The 17,279-nt window shown below is 46.9% G+C and overlaps 1 protein-coding gene across 1 annotated transcript in view; it reads left to right on the forward strand.

The window, feature by feature from the left end:
* Atxn1 (ataxin 1) overlaps nucleotides 1-12,809 on the forward strand; it is a 143,397-nt gene extending 130,588 nt beyond the window's left edge. Inside the window, 2 exon segments of the mRNA XM_033761904.1 lie at nucleotides 1-704; nucleotides 11,647-12,809. The exon segment at nucleotides 1-704 is cut by the window's left edge and continues 150 nt beyond it. Coding sequence (XP_033617795.1) covers nucleotides 1-704; nucleotides 11,647-12,177 — 1,235 coding nt within the window. The 3' untranslated portion in view covers nucleotides 12,178-12,809.
* The last annotated feature ends 4,470 nt before the right edge of the window (nucleotides 12,810-17,279 follow it).

Here is a 17,279-nt window from a genome sequence, read left to right on the forward strand (position 1 = left end):
CCTCGCCGTCCACTCTCAACGACAAGGGCGGCCTGCACTTGGGAAAGCCGAGCCACAGGTCCTATGCCCTGTCACCCCACACGGTCATCCAGACCACACACAGCGCCTCGGAGCCTCTGCCGGTGGGACTGCCCACCACGGCGTTCTACGCAGGCGCACAGCCCCCTGTCATCGGCTACCTGAGCAGCCAGCAGCAAGCGATCACCTACGCCGGCAGCCTGCCGCAGCACCTGGTCATCCCGGGCACCCAGCCCCTGCTCATTCCGGTGGGCGGCGCCGACATGGAGGCGTCGGGGGCAGCCTCCGCCATCGTCACGTCGTCGCCCCACTTCGCTGCAGTGCCTCACACCTTTGTCACCACCGCTCTGCCCAAGACTGAGAACTTCACCCCCGAGGCCCTGGTCACCCAGGCCGCCTACCCAGCCATGGTGCAGGCACAGATCCATCTACCTGTGGTTCAGTCGGTGGCCTCCCCCGCGGCGGCGCCTCCCACCCTGCCACCCTACTTCATGAAAGGCTCCATCATCCAGCTGGCCAACGGGGAGCTGAAGAAGGTGGAGGACTTGAAGACCGAAGACTTCATCCAGAGTGCAGAGATCAGCAGTGACCTCAAGATCGACTCTAGCACCGTGGAGAGGATTGAAGACAGCCACAGCCCCGGCCTTGCAATCATACAGTTCGCTGTTGGGGAGCACCGAGCACAGGTAATCTTGGCCGGGCCACACAGGTATGGGGCCCCTCTATGACCCTGTGTCGTGGCAGGTCACATTGTTCCTGTGAGCCCTTAGATGAGACCCTTCCCAGCTGCACTCCCTGGGGCATCTGTTTGCAGTCAGCAGTCTCAGTGCATTTAGGATGGTGCGCATGCACAGAGGAGCCCAACTGAGACAGGCAGAGGGATGTCAGACCTGTCTAGTAGTCGGGAAAAGATGGGTGAGAACGTTAGATGCCAGAGTCACTGCATCCCTTTCAAGATTCTGCTTTAAAATACAGATTTTATTATCTAAGTATGGCAAAGCCAGCGGATGACTCTTATTAAAAAGATGGTCTGTTATACAGTTTCGGATGCTGAGAGGAGGGGGACATATGCCATGCTGTGAGAGAGAGAAGCAGCCCTTATTTCTGTCTCCATGGGAGGGGATGGGAGAGGCAGGGCAAGCAGGCACAGCGATGGTGGTGTCGCCACTGTGGGTGACTCAGAGACCTACGGGTATCCCTACAGCTGTCTGGCAGCTGGCCTCGCCGAGGATGGGGAAGTGGGCTGGCCTTGAGTCCAGAAACTCAATACAGGAGGTGTTGAGATGTAAGCTCCAGATTGGCTTGTATATGAAAGGTATGTACCTGAGTGAGTTGTTTGCCATCTCTAGGAATCATCTAGGCCTGGCAGAAGTTTCAGGTCAGCCAGCACCTAACATGGCAGAGCCTGAGAATATAAAAGGCATGATTGGCCAGGGTTGTCCCGAGGACCCCCTGGGCTTGTGGAATAGTCAGATGCAGCCCAACTGAGTCATGTTAAAAGCGGGAGCTATCTGAGCTCTCTAAATTTCCAAGGGCTCCTTCTGTTCATTCATTCCAGCCTCTTAAATCACCTCTGTGCTTTTATCCCACAGCCAGTGTGTGGGAAATAACAGTCTCACTCCCGAGTCACTGGGACTCAAGAAGGTTGTCCCACAGCCTGGCACTTCCCCGACTGCGGGATCCACTGTCCCCAGACATATTCTCGGAGCATTTAACAGCGGTCAGATGTGACAGGGCCTCCTGTGGATGTGCATGGAAAATAGCTGAGGGATAAGTGATATTTGGGGCTTTCAAAGAAGAGAAGTCAAGCAGAAGTAAACTGACAGTTTAAATTATTCTGAGCACTTTTAAAAGATCAAGCGGGCAGGGAGACCAGTTTCCCAAAATGTTTTCTAGAACTTCTGTAGGATTTTGCACCATGCCAGGGCCCTCTGTCACTGAGAGCTTTTAGCCTTGAATTATGGTGAGACATCACTGCAGATTTACAGTTTCTGGAGAGGCCCAAGAAAGATACCTCGAAAGTTTTTATTTTTAAAAAAATCAGGATTTTTAAAAAATGTAATTTCTTAAACCACTACCCATCTGTGGAGGCTGCTTGTTTCCTGTAGGAAATTGGGACAAGGGCCAGAAAGAAACACGTGGCCTTCGGCTAAACTGACTTCTAACAGACCCCAGGTGAGATGTGAAAATAAGCAAGAATGAAAGTAAATGCGTTCTTCATGGTGCTTTTAATCCTTGAAATGTGATTGTGAAGAGAGGCTGGTGTGGAAGGAGGTTTTGTTCCAAGATGCTGTGAGCTCCTTAACAGCATCTCTCGGCTTGAAGATAAATTGGGCCACTGTGGCGGGGACCATACCTCCCACACACTGGCAGCCTCTGCAGGCAGGGACTTGGTGCTCTGCAGCCCTCTTCTATCTGAGAGAAGCAGTCCAGGTGTGTTTTCCCTGCTCAGAACTGTGCCAAATGAACACTTCAAAGACTCGGCCTCCCTGTGAGGTCAGAGTCCTGCTTGCCTTCCTTTCCTGGTGCCTGATCATTAAGTCCCTTTGCTTACAGCCGAGGTGCAAATGGGCAGGCAGGTAGGACATGTGCCAGAGCCTGAGCACTGTCTGTCTGTCTGCCCCTGCCTGGCTGTGCCTACATACTTCAGCAAAGAAAGGCAAGAGGGCTGTGGACTGCTGAAGAGGCGGCTGGCTTTCTTCACAGAATCCAAAGTACAAGGCGCTGACACGACCAGTGCTTGTCCCTGCACCCAGAAGCCTATCAGAAATTGGCTGACATCATCGCAGCTAAAATACTCCACCAGCTGTGTTTGCCACAAGTGACAGCTCAGAATCAGAGCCAGAAAGAGAAGGCGGAGGGGAAGTGGGGGAGAGAGCTGATCCCCACACTGAGCCAAGGCTTCAGGGCCACAGGCTGTCCCCCTCTCTACCCCAGGACTTCTGCCCCCAGTCTGCCCAAGCAGCAAGGCGTGGTGAACAGTAGCATCCACTGGGGGGAGTAGGAACGTGCCAACTGCTGAGTGCAGTAACAGATTCACAAATTGGGAGGAGTTGGGGAGAAGTGATGGTTTTGTACGGTACGGATGACAAATCCTGCGTGAGCAGAGTCGCATTGATGCCTGATCTCAGAACTGTACCCTTGGTCACTCACAGTGAGGGCTTGGCGGCCTGGTGGGGAGAGCGCCTGGGACTCGGGAGGGCCAGGTTGTTTTGCCTCTTGCTCCGGTGTCATCTCTAAGTCAGGAAAGTGACCCTTACAGAGGTAATCTGTTGGGCTTGTTTGTTTGTTTGTTTTTAAATCCTTTGCTGTTCTTCATTCTAGGACAGACTATAAAATGTATGAGCATCAGCTATAATCAGAAACTAAAAGAGGTTCTTAAGGGGACGTGTAGTGACCTCAGGTTCTCTAGCACAGACACAGTAGGAACTAAAATCACCCCTTGTAAACCCAAGAGGATGTCATCTTGGCAGTTATTTTAGGAACTGCATTCCTAACTGCTATGGTGGAAAGATGCCACCAGTAATTCCAGAGAAGGCAGTTTAGGAGAAAAATGCTGTTATGTGCTTGTCACCGTCCCTGTGACTTTACTGTACCCAGAACAGCAGTGCCCTGCACAAGCAAGGTGAAGTTTGTATTCCCAGTCCCTTCACTCTGCTGCTGTGGGAAAAGTGAAGGAACCCTTTGCCATCGCCGTGGGCACCCAGGAGGCCTCCTTCCTCCCCAGGTGGAAGACACGCAGCACATCCTCTCACAGTGTGGCTGTCGCTGCACCTGCCATGCCGCGGAGAGCCCCAGAGGGCAGCAAACGGCTCCCCTTCAGATCACTCCTAAATATTACTTGCTTAATATTCTCCAAAGTGAGGCCATCAGCCTTTGGCAAGTCCCAGATGGGACTCAGGCGATGGCATCAACATTGGGCCCAGGCTGTGCAGAAGGAGGGGCATCGCACCAAGCCCCGAGTACCTCCTGGGAAATCACAGCCCCTGGAGCCAGAATGGTGTATTCTAGTTCTGTCCACCACCACCAGTAGCACCAGGACCTGGTGCTGTCAAGTTCCCCCTCCCCACTTCAGCTTGGCTGACTTTGGTCCCAAGAGGAGAAAGGCTTGCATTTGAAAAGTAAACGCAAGAGCTCATGCTTTCAGAGTTTACAGGAGAGGCAGCCTGTGATGGTCTCCTAAGAAGGCTGAACTTCCCCACTGAGCACAGCAGCCGTGTTCCCACATGTGGCTGAGGAGACCGTTCTGCCCATTTCTCTGGGGAAGGCCGGGTGGGCGCGTGCTAGCTCTCTGTTTCTGAGCAGAGTTGCATGGGAGGGATGGATGAGCAGTCCAGCCCTCTGGATCAGTGCAGAGCATCAGCGTGGAAATGGGGCTTGGGAGCCAGGTGCCCCCAGAAAAAGCACTGCCTGGCCAGCCCCACCTGGGGAGGGAGCCCTGGGCTTGCGCCTGGCAGACGTGACGGATGTAGGAGGAGCCTCCGCGCCTCTGTCTCACACTCCCAGCTTCCGTTTTCCGGAAGAGTACCCAGGATGTAGTACAATTTATTTGTAAAGGGCTCTGGGCTGACGCTTGCCTTTGGCTGCTGCCGAGCTCCATGTGTTATTAGGGCTGTCTGTCGCCTTCCAGATCCTGGAGGTGACTGCTTGCTTCCCTCACTGACTTGGCTGGATTCTCAGTAATTTCTCCCCTCCTGACTGTCCTGGGGAGGGTGTGCACCCGCTCCCACGGCATGTTATAGTGATGCACTTCCTGCGTGTCTGCGGTGGCTTTTCTTTCATTCCAGTTTTTCGGTTTGACTGCTGTGGACTGTGAGTCATCCGTGGCAGCGGTGTGCGTTGAATGGATTAGCTGCAGCCTAAAAATAGCCCCGGCACTCATGCTAGCAGCAAAGAAGCCCGCAGTCAGTCCCTGAGCAGCCAAGGCGAACCTGCTGCCAACATGTACCGTGTGGGGCTTGGTGGCAGCGAATGCTAATGTATCAAAAATAGACACTTGGTCACTGCCCTGATTGCAAAGCCCTGCGCTGGGCCTATGCCCTTTCTCTTAGCGATAAACTTCCTATTGGTTCTAGAAAGGCTCTTCCAGGAAACTGGAGCTGTCTGTGACTCTGTACCCACAGTCCCCCTACCCAGGGAGAGAAAATACACAGCGGCACATACCTGTGGTCCCAGCACTCCAGATGCATTTGGGAATTTGAGCCAGGCTGAGAAGAATAGTGAGAATCCACCTCAAAATCAAAGAAAAACCCATCCCTTGAGCCTCCTTGTGTGATGCACTTGCCCCCACCTGGGTAACTTTGGGCATATTATTGAAGCAGGTTGCTACAGGTCGTTGTTGGTTGCAGCTTTAAAAAAACTAATAGGCTTTATTGTTGAAAGCAGTTTTAGGTTTATAAAGCATTGGACCAAAAATAGAGTTCCCAACATGCATTTCCTCTGTTGTTCAAGTTTGGTGTGGTGGTGTCCATTTTCGACAGTGATGAGTCACTATTGATAGACTGTGAACTAAATCCTGTAGATTTTATGAGGGGCTGCCCTGCCTCATACATCCTGTGGTTTAGTAAATGTCTGATGTCCGGTAGCCGGCGTGACAGTATCCACAATCGGTACACCACCCTACAAGTCCTACATGTTGACTGTCCCCTCCCCACCTCAAGCCGCTGCCAACTACCAGTCTCTCATCTCTGTTAATTTTCCTTTTTTTTTGAAGATGCCCTGTAGTGGCCTTTTATGGAATGTAGCCTTTTCAGACTGGCCTCTTTCACTTAGCAAAGTTTCCTGTTCCTCCGTGGGTTGGGTTGGGTTTGACTTTGAGGGTCTCAATCACTAAGTTGCTCAGGCTGGGTTCAAACTTGCAATCTTCCTGCACCAGCCCCCCAAAGAGCAGGGATAACAGGTATGTGCCACCACGTGCTGTTCCTCTATGTGCCCTTTTTGTGCCTTCTGTAGTTTGTTTCTTTTTAATACTCTTAGGCTGCTATTCTTTATGGCACACATTTTAAGGCCCCAGGGCAGGTGTGATAGAATCCTTGAGGAATCCATCCTGTGCATAATGTCACCCGGCCAGAGGGGCTCTGGTCGCTTAATGGGTAGTGCCCTTCCAGGCCAACCCTGATGTCACCCGTCCGGGTCTGAGGAGATTCCTGAAGCCGAGATAAGGAATTGAGCCCTCTGTAATCACAGAATGTTTGAAGGTTCCCTGACTGCCGTCACCATAAAAGAATTTTCAAAGCCTATCAGTAAGAGGCATGAGAAGAATTTATTAGGCAGAAATTTTAGTACAAATTCAAGAACAGAGCACAGGCAGTCAGAAATGAGGTACAGTATGAGCTGGCACTGGGTATATCTACGAGGCCTTGAGGATGTCTTCAAGATGGTTTGCCTCGGCTGCTGTTCCTACTGTCTGTCAAGTTGGCCGTCTGGCGGGTTGTGTCAGAATGTAGCCGTGCGTGTGTGTTTAAAGTGCATTCCCTTGCCCACCCATTGCTGCTGGCTGAGAACAGAGGAAGTGCAAATTACAGGTGAAAAAAAGTCAGGTCTAGAGCCCAAGTTATAGGCATGCTGTATCTTTAAGACCTTTAGGAATTTTTAAAAATTATTTTTAACGCATTTTCCTGGAAGGGGAAAAGGCTTGAATAACTTTAGTGTCTTGAAGCTGCAGTTTTTCTTAAAAGTACAATCTTAAAATCCCAATTTCCTTATCTCCTTTCTACCTGTTTTATGTCTTCTACCCTGTATCACCAAGCCTCCTAGTAGGACCTCCTCACAAGAGAGGTCTGGTGCCGGCTTATGCTCTAGGGTTCAAGAAGAACCCAGCATGTGCTGGGATTTGTTTGGAGGGATTGCTGTGCCCGGGTGTGGGTTTCCTGAGCAACTCAGAAATGCTTGTACTGGAGGAAGGTTGCATCAGGCCTAGCATTGCCATGATTAGAGGTTTTTAGAAGAATACTCAGAGATTCTCACGCTCTAATGGGGAGTTTTGACTGTTTTTGTTAGTGATTTTTAAGCACTGAAGCAAATGCATCTCTCTCCTGTCCCCTTAATCACTGCTGCAGGGTTTTCTTCATGCTGAGAGCATAGATGTGCAGTGTTTTTCAAGACAGAATGCAAGTTGACTTTTCTCTACAGGTGAAACGGTATCACACACAGGCCAGGCTAGGAATTCTCGGTTTAATAATAGCCTCATCCAAAGCTAGACATGTTGACTCAAATCCAGCTTTGAGAGTTTTCATTACTCTCAGCTCAGAGCAGAATTCGTATGTTTGGGATAGTGTCATACACACACGCACGATGTTTTGTAAAGCGGATCCCTTTCACATTTGTGAAAACCACGAATCTCATGAAGGAAGAGGAGACATGTTTAAATAACGTTTTGTTTTCCTTCTCTCCTGCTTTTGGTGAAATGTACATATATGTGTGCGTTGACATAGCACCAATCTAAGATTGAAATGTACAATCCAATGGCATAAATACGTATGTACACGTAGTGTTTAGATACAGCAGTTATTGACTAGATAGCTAAAGGACTTGTACTGAGCTTTCCCATGGAAGAGCTAAAAGCATTTTGTTTTAAAAGCCAGACATTAGCCAGGCGTAGGAAGGTGATTGATGTTAAATACATGATTAGCAGCCCAGAAGTGAGGTGGTAGTTTGCCTCTGTCTGGGTTCTTCCGTCCAGAGTGGAAATTTGAGGTGATCCTTTTAGGGCTAGAGAGAGACAGGCAGACAGGGTTTCTCTTAAGAGCACTGGGGAGCAAGTGCGCATGCTCGGAGGAGGAGGGCAGAAGGGTGGAAGAGGATGGGAAGTGATCTGAACTTAAATGTGAGAGGGGCAAGCTACAGGGCACTGCAGGTGAGTGACAGAAGGTTTCAGGCTGACCAAGGACAGAAGTGACGGCAGTCCCTTTTCATCCACGGACTACCACAGTGTTAGGGAAAAGATGCATTTATGGAGCGAGAAGGCGGGCTAGGGCCAGCTGCCAGAGGCCCTGTAACATGCTTTGTTTGGATATTGTCCTGTCTCTGCATTTATTTTCATGAGGTTTAACCAGAGATCATCCTGGAATGACAAAACCGTAAAACAAATGGATGTTTATTAGCTGAAGGAGCAAAAGAGAAAGTAACTGAAATATGATTCCATGACGTCATGAAGAGCTGTAGATCCACCTGAGGACACTAAATGTGGCAGCTAAGGCTCAGCCCTGAGAGCTGCCTGTGAGGGGAGCCAGACCCGGGTAGTTGCTGGGGTTGGCTGGCCAAAAAGAAAAACCAGGCGGAGGCCTCCATAGTCTCAACCTTGCCCTCTGCTGGCCATTTATGCTATTGCGACGTTTTTCCACTGGGAAGGGCAGCGTGAAGAATTTATCCTTTGAGATTCTTTGCTGATCACCTGTTATGCCGGAAAGTACTCTAGAGGTAGAACCGTGAGTCTAGGACATCAAGAGATAAGTGCCACGAGGGGAAAATGAAGCAGCATAATGATAAGGAAACGAAATGGAAGGTGGCTATGTTAAATTGGGTGGCCAGGGACATTATTTTTGAGGAGGATGTGAAAAGGAACAAAGAGGTTTTGAAATGAAGGGATTTGAGGATGCACAGACGAGAAGGTTTATAAGAGTCTTTAGAGTTAAACAGCCAGCAAGGAGACTGGTGTTATGGTGCAGTGAGGAGGGGCTGGCATGCAGACCATAAAAGGCTTGCTCGTGGCAATTTCTTCTTCAGGTGCGATGCTGGCTTGGCCAGGACAGAGGAGGTGGTGGAAGAGAGAAATGGTCGAGGGACATTTAGAAGGGGAAAGAATAAAATGTGCGGGTGATGTGGCTGTGTGTGGTATGACAGCAAGAGCAGGATGTGTTGTAATCCCCGAGGCCTTGACCTCATGCCCAGGGCGACCGGGTACCATTTGTGGGAAGTGGGGAGGTGGCGTCAGGAACTAGTGGGTCACAGCAAGTCTGAGCATCTGGTTAGACCTCCAAGAGGACACCTTCCTGGTAGCTGATAGTCTGTACCGTGTACACCCTTCTGAAGAGCTTGCTTTGTGTGTACATCTGATCATGCAAAGTGGAAGGAGAGGCTGAGGAGATGGGAAGTAAAGCTTCCAGGACAATGCAGAGCAGTCAGCTCTGGCTTATGTAAGCAAATACTGCGTCTGGTAGAGACTCTTCCGAGATATTTACACTTCAGAACTTGATTTTCATGAATTGGAAATGCAGCCAAATAATCCCCACCTGAAAGAGGATTTGCTCCTTCTGCTCGGAGTATGTTGCTAATGGCTCTAAGAGGTTTGGGAGAGGATCTTTGGTGCCCACTTCAACTTAGTCCTCCCCTTGGGATGCAGAGGGCATCCCCATCTGATTCTGTAACTGGTACTGACATTTTCCATGCATATATGCAAATACATACAAGCATCTCTAATTGGGAACTTTCTGAACACCAATGTATTTTTCAAATTTGGGGGTTTGGGAGCTTTTTAGAGCTCAGATTTTCAGATTAGGGATGCTCTTTGGACCTAATTCTCTACCCCCCAAAAAATCCTCATTTGTCTTTAATTTCCCTAAATATTATAAGCATAGCCATTTAAAAGTTTATATTTAGTGACTCTATCAAAAGCCCCTGTAGGCCTTTAAAAAAAATCATCGTTGTCTTTGCTACCTTTTATTCATGTTATTTGTTCTCCTAATTAATGCCACCCCACTTTTTAATTGAATGGTAGTCTTTTATTTGCAAAATTGTTTGTGGAAGTGACTGAAGACCTTTATCTGTTTTTAGGGACTGAGATGATTGAGATCTTAGCTTCTGACCTTGACAGGCCTGTCCTATAAGTACTTTGTGGCCTCAACCCCAAAATAGTGGGGTTCATTCAAGAGCCCTCTCCCTTGGTGGACCCTGAACCATTATGCTTTTGAAATGATCAAAAATTCACTTCACTTCACATCTGTTCTACCTCAAAATGTTAAAAATAGAACCCAAACATAAGGCTCTTGGCCATCTCCCTGGCTGCTCTGACTCAATAATTTTTTTACTCTTCTTTTCTCATTGGTGTAGAGAGGTTTTTGTTTTACTTGTTTTTGTTCAGAGTTTCTAGATGTCCTCAGAAGAAGGGTTGATCCAAATTACCTAGTCTCCTACATCTAGAAGGACCACAGAGAAGAGAAATTTTAAATTATCTTCTTTTTCCTTTTTAAAACAAAGTGGAAGAAATTAAATGTCCAGGAGAATTAAATTGTTAAAAATTGGGCTGGGGATGTAGCTCAGTGGCTCCACCGCCTGCTTTGCAAGCACAAGGTCCCAAGTTCAATCCCTAGTACCAAAAAAATTTTTTTAATTGTCAAAAACATTCACTGTGTTTCAGCCTCAGGTGATGGTGACAGGAAGACTTTGGCCAAGCTGCAGGCCCTGACACCCTGTTCTCACCTTTGTTCATACATTCCTACTTCCAGTAGTCTCATTTCTTATGTTTCGATTTTTTAGTTTATTTTTGTTTTTTTGTTTTGCATTTTTCTTAGAGTTCCAGGTGTTTTATTTTTGAAACAGGGTCTTGCTGTGTAGTTCCGGCTGGTCTCGAACTCACTGTGCAGCCCAAGCTGGCCTCAAACTTCTGGCAGTCCTCCATGTGCCACCATGCTCAGCAGGAGTGTCTCTCCTTTCCAACCACATCTCAACCTTCATTTTTTCCTAAAAGCTCTGTACCGCATATCCTCATCCAAGAAGGCTTCCCTGCTTGGCACTGCCAGCTCCATCACCCACCCACCATGCTGACTGGCAGTTCTTGTTTCTGTGTTTCTTCTGCCCACTTGATTGTGAACACCTTTGGGACTGGGTCTGTCTCTACCCAGTTTCCAGAGCAGGGTGCCTGACACGTAGCGCTGTGGAGAATGGCAGCTGTCAAGAGGATGCTGGGCTTCGCCTGCTTTCACTATTTGTTTTCAGACAGACTACCTACGGCCTGACTCAGCATAGACTGCGCACTTGAGCTGTCTGTACCCGGATAGTGTGTGCCCTTAAAGCTCTGCAAATCCTGCCCATCCTTCTAGGTCCTAGGAAAGCCTCTCCTGGTCACCCCAGCTCTTACGAATGATACTCCCTTGAAATTCCAAGAATACAGTGAGTATTTATTAGGTACCACTGTCTGCAAGTCCTGTTTTAGGGCCTAGGGATACTGATGCACATGTAAGTGCCTTCCTGCTGGAGCTTACAGTATCCCTCTGACTTAGCCCTGTTCAAACACATGGTAACGTCTAGCGAGTTAGTAACATACAAGGCCATTGCCTGGTTTCTGAGTCACTGGCAGAGCCCGCCACTAAATGGATGTTTCATCACTACTAGGGTCATTTCCTCGTATTAACTGAGACATGCTATAGAGCTAATAATACTCGATAAAATATTTTGAATGCTGAATGGACTTTTACCCTGGACAGTTTCTCTCTGGCTTCTACCTAGGACCTAGATATGGTAAGTGCAAGAGACAGTTAAGAGCCTCATCTCTAGCATGTTGCTGGGGAAAAGGGAGGTTTGTAAACTTTTCTCCCTTTGGCCTGTGTATGTGTGGATATATGTTACATGAAACAAGAAGTCATTTTCGCGTATTTGCTTTCTTTCCCTCTCTCTGTCTCGGTGTTCCCACAGGTCAGCGTTGAAGTTCTGGTAGAGTATCCTTTTTTTGTGTTTGGACAGGGCTGGTCATCCTGCTGTCCAGAGAGAACCAGCCAGCTCTTCGATTTGCCGTGTTCCAAACTGTCGGTAGGGGACGTCTGCATCTCGCTGACCCTCAAGAACCCGAAGAATGGCTCTGTTAAAAAGGGCCAGCCCGTGGATCCGGCCAGCGTCTTGCTGAAGCACTCGAAAGCCGACAGCCTGGCGAGCAGCAGACATAGGTACACCGAGCAGGAGAACGGAATCAGTCAGGGAAGCGCCCAGATGCTCTCTGAGAACGGCGAACTGAAGTTTCCGGAAAAAATAGGATTGCCTGCAGTACCCTTCCTCACCAAAATAGAACCCAGCAAGCCTGCGGCCACAAGGAAGAGGAGGTGGTCGGCCCCGGAGACCCGCAAACTGGAGAAGTCGGAGGACGAGCCACCTTTGACTCTGCCCAAGCCTTCCCTAATTCCTCAGGAGGTGAAGATCTGCATCGAAGGCCGTTCTAATGTGGGCAAGTAGAGGCCATGCAGGCCAGGCGACATGGCTGTCCCTTACCAGTTGTATCGAGATTACTGTACTGTAGGCTAAATAACACAGTATTTACATGTTATCCTCTTACTTTAGGTTTCTGTTCTAACCTTGTCATTAGAGTTACAGCAGGTGTGTCGCAGGAGACTGGTGCATTGCTCTTTCCGCGAGGTCCGTCTGGAGCAGGCGGGTGGAGGGTGGTCAGAGCAGCGGCGCTCCGGGCACCCTGGGTGGCACAAATGTGGCTTCACCAGCACCTGCCTTCTCTAGCAGCACCGGGGCATTGGATGGGCACCGAGTCCCTCTAGTTTCCAGGGAAAGTTCAGCAGCAGGGACCTACAGGGCGCAGGGTGCCGCGGTGGCCAGCAAGGTCTCTCTTTCTCTGCCTCCATCTCTCACTCTTAGCATGGGATCGGGGGTCCAGACAGTGTCCTCTTGGGGTTCCCATGTGCAAAATCAACATCAGGAACCCAGCTTGGGGCACTGTAGGGAGGTGTCAAATGGAAAGCTAACTGTTTCAAAGAACATTTTTCTCTCCAACATATTTTACAATAAAAGCAACTTTTAATCACATAGATATATATTTCCCCCTATGGGGCCTGACTGCACTGATATATATAAAATGAAACAGAACGAGCAACTGCCACATGTGGGATTTCATTTCTGCTTTACTAGTGCAGTGATATATATCACCAGGGTGTCTCGGAGGGAGGCCACATCACCCACATCGGGTGGGGACGGAGGGGACGCCCACGCTGGTTTCTGTGCAGTGTTAGGAAGATCAATCAGGTAATTGCATTGACTTCGTTCCCAAGAGGTAAATGCAAACTGCCCTTCAGTGAGAGCTGCAAAGCTCTCTTTGAGTTTGCAAAATCTTTTTGTCTTTTAACTCTAGTACTGTTTATAGTTCATGACTATGGACAACTCGGGTGCCACCTTTTTCAGATTCCAGTGTGATACAAGGAATTAGACTTTGAAGATGAGCATATATTACTATCATTAAGCACTTACAATGCTGTTCACACTATCACAAAGCATCTGGGTCTGTCATTCAATGAGTACTGTATCTCACTTTAAACTCTTTGGGAAGGAAAAGAGAAAAATAAGTTGCTTTCTTTTTTTTTTCAACACTGTAACTACGTTTCAGCTTTGCAGAGTTGCTTACAAGCAAGATATTGAAAGTTTCAATGTGGTTTAAAGGGATGAATGTGAATTATGAAACTAGTATGTGACAATAAATGACCACCAAGTACTACCTGACAGGAGGCACTTGTCACTTTGATTTTGGAGAGTTAAAAGACATATGCAGGGTTGGCAGAGAAACTGAGAGGAAAGGGATGAAGAAAAGAATACTCATTTTTGTCCAGTGTTTTTAAGATGAACTTTTAAAAGAACCTTGCAATTTGCACATCTTGAGTTTATAATTTGTGTGATATTCCTGCAGTTTTTTATCCAATAACATTGTGGGAAAGGCTTGGGGGACTGATCGAGCATAAATAAATGTAGCAAAATTACTTTCTAACCTGCCTAAACTCTAGGCCATTTTATAAGGTTATGTTCCTTTCAAAATTCATTTTGGTCTTTTTACTACATCTGTCACAAAAAGCCAAGTCTTAGCAGGACAACTCTGAAAATTTTCTTCAGATTCATTGAGAGAATTTTCCATAAAGACATTTCTATGTAAGCAAGTTTTTTTTTCTTTTTAAAAAATAAAACAACTACTTTATCATTGTTATTAACGTTACTTTCAGAATGACTTTTTTTTTTCTCCTATTTTAAATCAAATCAAGATTTAATGTTTGGTACAACCCAGAAAGGGTATTTCAAAAAGTTTAAAACTTTCATTCCCAGAAATTTGAAACATCATTTGTGGGTTTTGAGTGCATCTTAAAGTGCTTTGAACAAAAAAAGTTTTAAAAGTAGGGAGTAGTTTTTAAATATTCATACTTGAGTGGCTGCAGCTAAGCTGAACAAATACTTATTTGATTTGTCTACCAGTGAAAATATTACTTCTTCCATTTCGCAGATTTAAAACCGTCTTACTATCAGTCCAGATGTTGACCTAATATTCACATTTAGCTCTCCCCGGGACTAATAATTTTATAAGCCATTTTCTGGGGTGTACCAAAAACATTGGAATAGGCTTAGAATTGCTAGACTCCTTCCTTGACATCTCTTCGATTTCATTACCTTCTCAGCGGGCCAGCAGAGCTAGGTGGGTCCATTCTTGCGGTCACACTGCTTATTTAGTGCTGTATTTTCTTTTCTTTTTTTTTTTTTTTTTTAACTGTTTCTGTTTAGAGAACTTGCTTAATCTTCCATATATTCTGCTCAGGGCACTTGCAACTATTAGGTTTCTTTTTCTTTTTTTTTTTTTTTTTTAACCTTTGATGGTAAGAGGAGTACGGGGCCGCCCCATCGACTGTTCTCATTCATACCACTATTTACAACAGCTCAGAAAAGACACACGCCACCTTCTGGCTTACTTTGAGAGTTAAACTGACTGTGTCTGTGAAGCCAACACTAAAACAGGAAAACATGGTTTGGAGCAGTAGGGAACATCATCATTTCGTGGTTCTCTTTCAGGTATAGGAATTATAAAATCATGGGTTCTTTGCAAACATTTCTCAAATATCATTCTCTTGCTTTTTTAGCATGTGCAATATTTTCTGTGCCAATAGTCTGACCACTATGCTATAAAGTTAAAGCTCATTCCCTTTTGGCTTTTGTTCTGTTGGGTTGCTTGATCTTCCCACTTCCGGCCAGAAAGGCTGACGGGAAGCCCGGAGGGGAGAGCCTTGCTGCCTGCCTCTCCTCTGCCATAATGCTGAGCACTGGGGCAGGGAGCCTGCCGGAGCCCTGGTATCTGTCACCATGTTGCAGAAAGAGCCAGCAAAGACGACCTAGTTCCCCATCACCCACGGAGTAGTGAATGTAGAGTGCGGAGAGGAAGAAGGCTCGATTTGTAAGATGCACGCAGGAGCAATGTAGGCTGAAATCAACTCGTTTTCCACAGTCTTCGCTGCGAGTGGGCAGCCCCTCCTCGGGGGCTGTGTCCTAGCGTGGACAGCAGTGTGGCCTGTTGTGTGTCCGCGTGCATTCTGAGCGTGCCGGGCCGTGGAGGGGACCACCTGCCGACCACCGTCACCGCTCCCTTGTGGCAGCTTTCAGTCCAAACAGGAAGAACACGCAGAGAGCAGGAGCCTCCCTCCCGTTGTTGGACACTGGTGGCCCACGGCTCCGAGGCAGCAGAATTCTGACAACATGTCTGTGTAGCAAACCTGAAGAGGACAGGGGTAGAAATTCTTCGGTGCCGTTCAGCGTGCGAGGATCAGCCATGTGCCTCTGTACTGTGCCCTCTTTGCAATATTAACCGATAGCTGTCTTCTTTCTTTCTTTCCTGTTTTTTCCATTTTTTAAACTAATAACAGCAGGCCTTCTGCGTTTACAATGAAACACAATCACCATGAAATTAGTCAGGGCGAAAAGAAAAATATTAATAAGAAACAAACAAACAAGAACCTCTTTATAGGGATTTCTAAATACATAAAATGACTGTTCCTTAGAATGTTGAACTTGAGAATTATTTCAGTTTGTCTGGGCCACATTAGGGGCAGAGGTGGGGAGGGAGGGACACAGATGGATGCCACTTACCTCAAATCTTTTTAAAGTGGAAATCCAAATTGCATATTCATTTGGACTTTCAGGATAATTTTCTATGTTGGTGAAACTTTGGTTTGCCCCAACTCGATTTGATTTTGTGGTGGTGGTGGTGGGTGGTGGTAGCAATCCCATTTCTAGCTCTGAATCGTGACCCTGTGTGTCTTCTGTTAGGTGAGTGTGTTGGGTACCCCCCCACACAGGAAGTGGTAGCACCCTTCCTCCCCTACAAGGAACTCTGCGGAAACTTTCACACCTCTTACTCAGGGACGGGGCTGGTGTGTGTGTGGAACACTGAGGTGTCCAGCAGCAGCACTTTGACTGCTCTGGAGTAGGGTTGTACAATTTCAAGGAATGTTTGGATTTCCTGCATCTTGTGGATTACTCTTTAGATACTGCATAGATTGCAATATAATGCTGCATGTTCAAATGAACAGTAGCTCCTAGTAATCATAAAAATCCACTCTTTGCACATAGTTTTGATCTTTACTGAAATCTGTTGCCAAAATTAATTTTTGTTGTTGTAGCTTTGGATTTTTTTTTTAAGGAAACAATTGACAATACCCTTTAATATTTGTGACTACTAAGGAAACCTATTTCTTTCATAGAGTGAAAAAAATCTGAGATGCTTTTGAAGACACTAATGCCATGCTATTTCAGACATGGGTGAGGAAGCAGCGCTCTTGGGACAGAAAGCCAGGCCCCCTGTGCTGTGCTGGTTGTCATGGCTCCTGTTTCCTGCACCACAAACAGCTCAACAGACTGGTCTGTTCTCTCCTGAAACCCTTTGCGCTTCCGATGTCCTAGTCACCCTCGAAATTCCAGGTTGAAGACAGGGCCGGCAGTCTTGATGGCCCGATCCAGTTTCTTCAGTGGTGAAATGAATGACAAGAGAATTACACTTTTGTTGTTGTTTTTAAAGTGGAGTGGAGGCCTTTGCTTCCACGTTTGTGTTTTTAACCCAGAATTTCTGAAATAGAGAATTTAAGAACACATCAAGTAATAAATATACAGAGAATATACTTTTTTATACAGCATATGCACATGCTATATTGTCTTGGGTTGGTTTCCGCTCTTTTCCACGGACAGTGTTGTTTGTTGCTAGGGAAACTCCACATGACTTGTACACCTCTACTCTGGAGCTGAGATTTCTTTTACATAGGTGACCTCGCTTCAAATCTGTTACCTTACTGATAGGACCTTTTCTTGTAGCACTATACCTGGTAGGATTTTTTTTTTTCCCTCTCTCTCTTTAATGTTCACCTAATTGGAGAAACTGAAGAAAAAAAAATTTTTTGAAGCACTCACTTGGAGTACAGGTAATGTTTTTTAAAGATTGCACAAAAGAAAAATGAATGTTGAGATGATTCAGTGTTTGAAAGGTATGGATTTTTTGTAAAAAATCAAAAAATAAGTGGAGAAGGTTGAAAGTT

The sequence above is a fragment of the Fukomys damarensis genome, unplaced genomic scaffold (assembly GCF_012274545.1).
Source record: "Fukomys damarensis isolate Sample0158 unplaced genomic scaffold, DMR_v1.0_HiC HiC_scaffold_10, whole genome shotgun sequence".
NCBI lineage: Eukaryota > Metazoa > Chordata > Mammalia > Rodentia > Bathyergidae > Fukomys > Fukomys damarensis.